This window comes from Aegilops tauschii, chromosome 1 (genome assembly GCF_002575655.3).
Source record: "Aegilops tauschii subsp. strangulata cultivar AL8/78 chromosome 1, Aet v6.0, whole genome shotgun sequence".
NCBI lineage: Eukaryota > Viridiplantae > Streptophyta > Magnoliopsida > Poales > Poaceae > Aegilops > Aegilops tauschii.
In genome coordinates, this window is record NC_053035.3 from 472,973,988 (window position 1) to 472,983,578 (window position 9,591).

Sequence of the window (9,591 nt, forward strand, 5' to 3'; positions counted from 1 at the left end):
GCGGCGTGAAGTACCGCCAAAGAAGGGGAAAATGTTGTTGGACAGATGGAGTTTTGAGTGTTTTCCATGCGTAGCACTGCACCATACTGCACTCCAGACAGCTAGCCGGGGTGGGGGAGGGCAGACGACACGTGCACACACAATGGCCCTGTTTGGATCCATAGGTTAGAGTTAGTTTGGGTTAGACCGGACTCAACTAACCCAAAAATATCCAAACAAGAGGGTTAGTTTGGGTTAGATGCATCTAACCCATCCAAAAAATCTAACCCGCCCAAGAGGTGCTTATTTGGGTTAGTTCTTCTCGGGACCACTAAAAAAACATTTTTTTTCTCTTGCTCTCGCCGCAGCAGATCCCTCCCTACTTCCTCGAAGCTTCTCGTCCTCTCCCTCCCTCCCTCTCACATCGCCCATGAAGGCGCCTCGCCGTATCCACGCTCCATCTAACTCTGCCATCCTCTTTGGCTAAAGTTAGTTCAGGGTTAGAATCTAACTCTAACCTCTAACTGAGTTAGAGTATCCAAACAGGGCCAATCCCAGGCGCAGGCGCCTCTTCGCCTGTGACCTATCATAGCACTACTGCCGCTAGCTTCAACTCCCATGGCCTGCTCCTGCCACGGCATGGCGCGGCGCTCGACGGGTCACCACTAGCAATACGGCCTTGAGAAGGATTCAGAGCTGCACACACCGGTCTCTGAGAGTGAGTTGTGTAATTTGATCCCGTCTTCGAGCTGATCACCATTCAAACATTTGTTACACAAATATTTTTTTGGGAAATATTAACTTATTTTAGAATACACCATGAGGAATTATCAGTGATACAGAAGAAAAAACAAGATGATTGATACTACGCCTCACGGCGCACCACGCTAAACCAAGAGGTTGGTAACCACACCCACCACGATTACAAGTGACATCAAAGAAAAGGCCAGATGATTGGAGTCGCAAGTCACGTAAGTTGAATTGCTTCATCTTGTCATGATTTGCATTGCTACTCGTGATTATTTATGCCGCATTCTCATGATTATTTATGGTTTGTTAGATGATGTTGGCGGCCACTTTATATCAACAACACGGAGAAAAAAACATTCAATTTTAGCCATTGTTGGAAGAAACTGAACTGCAAATCAAAATGGTGGCTCAACCTCGCAACAATCCATTGGATTGGATGAGGAAGAGAGATAAGTTGTAGGGGAGAATGGCCGAGCCACCGTGCCAATGAATAATCGGCAAGCGATGGGAAATAAGTGGGACAAGTGGAGGGCCGCCCGTGGCGCTGCGGCAACAAAAATGTCCACCACATGGACATGCATTTTTCCACAAGGGAGGGGAAGAAAGAGAAGATGCACAAACTCATTTTGGATGAGCAAAAGGAGAGGATGTATTGAGACCGGGAGACACATGTTGTGGATCTAAAGGGCGAAAGCAAAGTTGGAGAAGAAAGAGTCATGTGTCAAATGTGGGCTCGAGAAAGCCCGGACTTTTGGATCAACAAAGCCTTAGAAGGAGATGTTGCAGCTTGCTCAAGACACCAAGATTTGAGGATAATGTTGGCGGACGCAAATCTTTTAGATGCAGAAGGCAAGAAGTAGTTTGAGGGGAAGAAAAGGAAGATCGAGAGCTACAACCGCAACAACAGATGTGACATGGATGATGGCCGCGAGAGAACACGCGGCACAGAGTGATTCATCATGTTGGTCAGCCGTGATCCAGACGTTGAATTTTATTTTAGCTGCTTTCTTGCATTGTTCATTTGTGATGAATTTGTGCCAATAATTGATATGATCGATGTCCATGGATTTGCATGAATTTTTGGGTTTAGTTATGATGAGTGTGGCTGCTCGGCAGGATTTTGTATGAATATGACATTGTTAGATGTTGCACTCGGAGGATCCGAGGGATGTTTAAGGTGTCAGATTTGCCAAATTTGCTTGTAGTTGCTCTAAGGCCAAGTCTAACCGATCACTAAAAAATAGAGGGGATCCGGCTGAGTAAACCTTAATGAAGTATATTTACTTCACTAAGTTTTAGCCGGATATAACCGATGCCTAAATGTAACGGAGTAAAAACAATTCATTTGCATTTCATTTTCGGCCATCGAAATATTTTCTCCATTGCTTACTTATTTATTTGAAGGATTTGAACCACAATTAGACATTTTAATTGATATCCAACTTTCATAATTGCTCCTACTAGTTAGATTAATATTTTTCTATGTCTTCATTGTTGATTCTCTTTATTGGCTTGTCGAGCTTGCACACTGCTTTCTTCTTCGGTCCAACGAATTCGATACTGCACCGCATCTAGTCTCATCTCTAGTCTCTACTCTAGGAGGGAGTGCACGAACATATATCAAATAATATATCGATTTAATCTTATTTCTAATCTCAAAACTTGCATCCATCCTACACACAAATTTGAGCAAACAATGAGCTACAAATCGCACCGAATCCGATGAATAACCGAATCAAAACTCGCACTCACCCTATCTTTTTTGCACTTGAAGAACACACATCCGGGGTGTTCCAACATGGTCGAAACTCCACGCACCACCTGTCGCAGGTACTCGTCGCACTTTATGACTGGCAACGGGGAGCCGACGAGCTGTTGGGCCAGTGCCGAGCCAGGCCGACGGCCGAGCGTGTCTTTTTTGGTGAACCCCCGACGAGTGGGATTCAAGCGGCTAGAGGAGGAGGCCATACCTGTATGCGGCGCAGAGGCGTTGTCGGGGCTGTTCGGTTCGTTATCCGGCCAATCCATGACAAAGGCGTTGTCGCCGGCGGACGGATGTGTCAAATGCCACGACAGCAGCGGCCGCCTTAGATCTGTCGATTCTGCGCTGATGACGACGCGAGAGAGACTCAAATCCGGGTGGGCGAGGACCGAGGCGGGGCATACGGAGCGTCCACGGTGGCGGGTGGTGGCCGGCGAGGGCGGGAAGGATGGCGCCGGCGTAAATGCGGCGTGGGAGTGGGGTGAGTGTGGCAATGGGGGGAGGAGATTTTTTTTGCTTTCAAGTGGTAGCGGACCGAGTAAATACAGACGCCGATAGGAGACAGAGTCAAAATTATCCTTCTCTATTCAGCCTAAGACACTTTAAGATGCTCATGTGGCAGAATGCTTTGCAAATGTACATGTCGCGCTATGTCAGATTAGCAAAACAATTCAGACATAAAGACCACTATCCGAAAAATCTTTTGTGTAGTACGTACTAGCTTTGTGCATGCCTGTGGCTCTCAGGCGAGATGATCTTTTGTTTTTTGAGAGTACGCCAAAGGCGTATCATATTTTTATAGAAGACAGAAGACAATTACAAGAGACTACCACTTGCTGCGAACAACAAGTGTAGTTTAAGCACTACACCCGAGCTAATCCGAAGAAAAGCCTCCGCATACATTACAACCACAACGCAAAGGAACCTGCCCTAAGAGCATCTCTAGTGGATGGTATATATGGAGGTGGATGCTAAATATACACGATCAAAACCAAAAAATGTTTCCCAGTGGATCGTGTATCAGGTCGTGTACCTATACACGTCGCTCCCACGAGCGTACCTGGCGTGGGACTAAACACGACCGAACCACGCTCGTGGGCTCGCGAACAGAAGGGAAAAGAAGAGAAAAAAGCCTCCTGCTCCCGCTCCCGTTCCTCTCCGGCCGCCTCCCCAAGGTCGCCGTCACCCCTCTCCGGCCGCCGCCCAAGGTAACCATTTTTTCCTTTCTCGTGAGCGGGAGCAGAGGGGCGGCGGCCGCACGCGCGGTGGGGGGAGGGGGGAGGGGGGAGATGCAGGGGCGGCGGAGCGGCGGGGGGAGGGGGGAGATGCAGGGGCGGCGGCCGGGCGCGCCTGTCTAATGGGGCGGCGGGACGAGCGGCGCCGTGGGGAGATGCAGGGGCGGCGGCCGCACGCCTTGCAGCCCGATCTGGCGGCGGCGCCGGTGCCGGCGCGCGCCCTAGTTTAGCCACTGGACTGACGACCTTCTCGAGCAGCAGGGGCGTTCATGTACTAATTTCTAATGCCAGGCATTTGCGGTTCGTTTTTTTGGGGGGTAATCTTAGTTGTTCGTCTAGATGTAGTGTAGAGTTGCATGTGCTTGTCTTCGCCGTGCGCTCGGTTGGTTTATCAGCAAAGTTCAGATGCGCAGCCAATAGTTCATTAGTTACGATTTTCTGGCAGTTTCCAGCGGTTGTATTTTCGGCGTATAGTTAGTCAGGCGTAACTTTCTGCCCTGTAATGCTGTTCTTTCTTACAATCTTCTGTCCATGTATGTTGTGTGCCTTCCCCTCTGTTTCCACTGTTCTATTGTGTAATTGTCCTGTCACTAAAATTGAGTTTTGTCTCTCATGTTCTGAATTTCCTCTTTTTCCTGCACTTTTGCTTCACGGTTCATTGTAATTTCAATAGCATTTCTGCGGCTGTTGTTGACCATCTTTCAAGTTTATTTTTGTACTAGTATTTGAGATCTGTCCATCATTTACTATCATGTGGAACTCTTTTCACAGTTAAAATGACCATGATTCACTGTGTCCAGTGGTCGGGTTTAAAGTTTGCTTACAGCTCTAGTACACTTCTATTACACTTACTGAGGACTTGTATTTCTTCTTTTTAGGTCAGTGTAAATTTGGTATTCTCTGTGTTTTGTTGTTCCTATGATTTGTCGCTCTGTCAGCCTTTGTAATTTGCGCCTATGTTATGTTACAGTACCTGACGACGTTAACTGTAACTCCCTTTCCTTAGAACTGTAACTACTGTAGTAACACATCCTTTTTCATTGTCTAAGTTGGGTAATTTCATACCCTTATTCCTTCTATAATTTCTTCCCTGCATGTAAATGTATAGCACACAGATGTACAAGACTTTTTTTTTTACAGTCCTCTAGTAACCGAGTTACTCTTGTGTGTTTGTTCCTATACTGTAATTGTTTCGGCGCACACTACCATGACTTAATGTTTACAATAGCTGTTTGTTTTCTTCAGAGGTACTATTGGTTGCTTGCAGATGGATGCTGACCAAAGCTTCTTGGACACCCTTGGTTTTGGTTACACGCAAACACAACCAGAAAGTCCAATTGGAGAGCAGGCAACTCCATCAACTCAGCATCAAGCAACACCATCAACGCAGCAACGTTCTGCAATAATAGAGAAAGGAAAATCCAACAAAGGAAAAAATTGGTCTAGTGATGAGGACAAGGTTCTCATAGCAGCATGGGCAAAAACAAGTTTGGATATTGTTGGGACTGATCAAAACCGAGATGCTTATTGCGCTAGAATTTCAGAGTACTACAACACACACAAGGAATCATCATGGCCGGAGCGTAATCCTAATGCAATCAATTGCCGTTACACATTGATTAACAGAGAGACCTCCAAATTTTGTGGTTGCCTTCAGCAGATTTTAAATAAGGAAGAAAGTGGAAGGACTATAGCAGAAAAGGTATGCGCAATATTCTACTTCTATATGTGATGTGCAATATGTGATGTGCAATATTCTATATGTGTTGTGCATTTGTATATGTGGTTGCCTATCTTGTACTTCTATATGTGATGTGCAATATTCTATATGTGTTGTGCATTTGTTAACAAATATTTATATGTGCAGACAAACGATGCACACATTCTGTTCAAGGAAATGGATGTTAAAAAAACGGCCTTTCACATTGATGCATTGCTATATAGAGTTTGCAAAGTATCCAAAGTGGCAGACAAGAGAACTTGAAACTTCTCTTAAGAAACAAAAGAAGACCATTGATGGAAGTCCAGGCACAGCCACCAATAATCCGTCCGATGCATCCTCAGTACGCACTGATGCAACCTCGATACACACTGATGCTCTTGAACATGAGAAAAGACCTGATGGTGTTAAGAAGGACAAGAGAGGTAAAGCTGATGAGAATGCTTGCAAGCTGTCATTAGAAACTGTGTGGGCAGCAAAGCAAGAGAAGGATGAGATCAAAGAAGCGGCAAGAAATGCTCGCCATGCACAGCAATTTGAATTGCGAAAAGAGGAGATTGCACTCAGAAAGAAGGAGGATGCACGAAAACGAGAGGGAGGATGCACGGAGACAGTTTGAATTAGATGAGAGGGTCATGCTGATCGACACTAGTGGTATGACTGATGTGCAAAAGCAGTTCTACCAAGCTAAGCAGAATGAGATCCTTGCTCGAGGCCTAGAGTAATGTGAGCTATTTGATATGTGAGCAAAATAAACTATTTACTGCTTTCCGCTAGTTGCTGTATGAACTATTTGATAACTACAAATTCATGGATTACATCACTCATTGCATAAATTAAAACTAGATGAAAAGAAATGGATTACAGACTTATAACTAGGACATCACTCGTTTCCAAACTTTTGCCACACATGGTCAATTAGATCAAGTTTAAGCTGATCATGTTCACCTTGATTTCTAATCCGGTGAGTCATCTGAATAAAAGAGCTCAGTTGTTCCGCATGAGTACGAGAGACCGTGACTCTTTCTCCCGTTGCCTCAAAAGTGCAGCTTTGCCGACCAGTTTGTCGCTCCTCTTCAACTATCATATTGTGCATTATGACACAAGCTTTCATGACATCACCGATTTCTTTACGTTTCCATCCTTTAGCAGGTCCACGAACAATGGCAAAACGGGATTGAAGAACTCCAAAGGCTCGTTCCACATCTTTCCTAGCCCCCTCTTGCCTCTTGGCAAAAGTTTTATGTTTTCTGGTATCTGGAGCTGGTATGCTCTTCACAAATGTTGCCCACCGTGGATAGATACCATCTGCAAGATAATACCCCATTGTGTACTGATGGCCATTGATGCTATAATTCACTGGAGGAGTTTGGCCTTCAGCTAGCTTTGTAAAAACAGGAGAACGTTGAAGAACATTTATATCATTCAGAGACCCTGGTAAACCAAAATAAGCATGCCAAATCCAAAGATCTTGTGAAGCAACTGCTTCCAAGATCATAGTGGGCTCGCTGACATGGCCTTTAAACATGCCATGCCATTTTTTTGGGCAATTTTTCCAACCCCAGTGCATGCAATCTATGCTCCCTAACATACCAGGAAATCCTCTTTCCTCCCCTATTGCAAGTAACCTAGCAATGTCTTCTTCATTTGGAGATCTCAGGTACCTTTCCCCAAAAACTTCACAAACTTTGATCACAAATTTCTTGCAAGACTCTAAATTAGTAGCCTCAGCGGACCGGATGTACTCATCAGCACCATCAGCTGCTATTCCATATGTTAGCATCCGCATTGCCGCGGTAATCTTTTGCAGAGGATGTAACCCAAGAGCTCCAGAAGCACTTCTTTTTTGAGTAAAATAACCATCATAATCATGCTCAAGTATACCATCGGCTATGCGTTTGAACAAATTACGGGACATCCTAAATCTGTGCATAAAAAGTAAATGAGACAGGGAAATGAAAAAAGGGCTAAAGCAGAGAAGTGTAGTAATTACGAACCTTCGTCGAAACAAATGTTCGGGATAGCGAGGAACTTCTTTGAAGTAGTCGTCCCGCAGAAGAACAAATCCGGCATCTCTTCCTCGATTGATTGTTTGACGTCCATGCTTGGAACCGCCATGGCGTCGAGCGTTCATCCTCTCTTCCTCCTCGTGCTCGGCGAATGCTGCAAGTATGAGTTCATCGTCGCCAGATGAAGATGACGAAGAACTCATGTCCAAAGTGGATGCGTTCATTGTGTTGCGTGAGAGACGATAGAGAAATCTACGTGAGAAGAGAAGTCACAGATAGAAGTGCTAGAAGAGAGATGGTAGGGGTGGTTTATATAGACTAGAAATACGACCGTTGAAAATATAGCCGTTGGAAATATAGCCGTTTGAAAATATAGCCGTTGGAATATACACGTCCAAATTTACACGTTCCACTGAAAAACTGAGAGGTGTATATTTTAGCAAGGTGTATATGGACGTGTATATGGAGATATCCACGTCCAAATTTACACCATCCACTAGAGATGCTCTAACCAGAGCAACAAAGCCGCGTCTCGACCAACACCGATCACTCGAAGAGCAGCAACTTTCACCGAACTTCCCTTGTCGACGCACCAACCACCCATGATTACCGAAAAGAAGATGGCGAGTGGGTGGCGGGACTCAGATAGTCCCGAGATAGCCACCTTCTTGTACTCACCGGCGTTGGCGTACCTAGCGCCCAAGAGACTCTACTCGGACCAACGACACGCACCGGAGAACTGCAACACAGAACATCCTAGCCAAGTCTCCACACACGATGCTCTCAACAGAGAAACGACGCCAAGACGCCGCCATCACCGGTCCAAGACCTAGGCTTTCACCTGGAGACAGCAACCCAAGCAAGAAGGGAAGATGCCGATACACCTAAGCGACGCCTCCAAGGAGGGGAACGACGCCCACGGGCGCCGTCGTCACGACACCGATCGAAGACGGCAGGATTTTCATCCTTAACATCGCCCACCTGCCACCCCTCGCGAAGGAATAAGGCCTGTCTGTGTTGGATCACACCGCCGCCGCCGCAGCACCTCGCCATCGTGGTCATAGCGTCACAGAACACCAGATACCCAGCACGGCGAGGCCACACCTTTCAGCAACCACCACCCTCACGGCCGAGGAAGAACACCACCAGCACATCTCCCACATCCAGCACGGCCAGGAGCTGCACCACCTCCTGGCGGTACACACCGCGGTGGCCACAGCCCTGGAACCCACAGACGGAGAACCTGAAGCGCATCCAACACTGCAGCAGCCACCGCCCTGAGCCACGGACGCGCGCTCCACCAGAGTTCCCCGATGCGAGCCACCGTTCCAGGCGCAGACCACCCAGATCCAGCCCGTGCCGCCACCTACCTCTCCAAGATGGCACCTTCTGCTTACTCGCAGGCACAGGCAGGAGGCAGACCACCAACCCCGACCACCGCAGCAAATCCCGGCCATCGCCAGTGCGGCCTCTCCTGGCCGAGATCTGCTGCCTCTAGGGCCTGGGTGCGCAGCCCCTCCAACCTCCGCCCGACGCCGCGAAGAACACCGTGCCCAGCACCTCCACTTCGAGCCCTCGGCCGTGCTCCGCCTTGCCATACGCACCTCGCCGCGCGCCGCCTCACCGGAGATCCCCACCGCGACGCCCCCTTGACGCCGCTCCCCCGCGCGAGGGAGGCTCGTCGGGGCGCGCTGACCTCGCCCGCTGCCTTTAGCAGCCGGGCGAGGCCGCCACCGCCGGCGCCGGTGGCGGCAGCGGCCGGGGGAGGGAGGAGGTCGGCCGCTCTGCTCGATCTAGGGTTGGGGCCTCCGGAGACGCTCGCGCGAGCGACCCGGTAGGCGAGTTGCATTCTCAGTTTTTGAAGTTATAGGCGAGATGATCTCGAGCCAAACTAATCATTTATGTCCGCTTTAGAGCAACTCCAATGGGGCGACCCAAACGGACGCGCGCTTTGTCTGCTTTTTATCCGTTTGGGTCGGCCAGGCGGACATGCGCGTCCGCATTTTAAAATAGGTCGGCTTGACCGCCCAACGGGGAGGCCGACCCAAATGTGTCGGCGTGAAAAAAAAGTTGCACGAAATAAACATAATTAAACATAAAGTGGCCGTTCAAGCGCCGGCCAAAGTCCACCTAAAT

The 9,591-nt window shown here is 48.0% G+C and overlaps 1 protein-coding gene and 1 pseudogene across 1 annotated transcript; one reads left to right on the top strand and one right to left on the bottom strand.

The window, feature by feature from the left end:
* Positions 1–4,829: 4,829 nt before the first annotated feature.
* Positions 4,830–6,269, top strand: LOC109747240 (uncharacterized; annotated as a pseudogene).
* LOC109747241 (protein ALP1-like) lies at positions 6,212–9,295 on the bottom strand. The gene is made up of 2 exons (XM_020306327.4): positions 7,444–9,295; positions 6,212–7,371 (listed from the first exon to the last, which is right to left on the bottom strand). Exons 1-2 carry the CDS (start codon positions 7,677–7,679, stop codon positions 6,330–6,332), a joined length of 1,278 nt encoding a protein of 425 aa, XP_020161916.1. The 5' UTR covers positions 7,680–9,295; the 3' UTR covers positions 6,212–6,329.
* Between the last annotated feature and the right edge of the window lie 296 nt (positions 9,296–9,591).

Coding starts and splice junctions, on each gene's coding strand:
- LOC109747241 (XM_020306327.4), bottom strand. CDS start 7,679: ATGAACGCATCCACTTTGGACATGAGTTCTTCGTCATCTTCATCTGGC. Junction 7,372..7,443: donor GAACATTTGTTTCGACGAAG/GTTCGTAATTAC, acceptor TTTTATGCACAG/ATTTAGGATGTCCCGTAATT.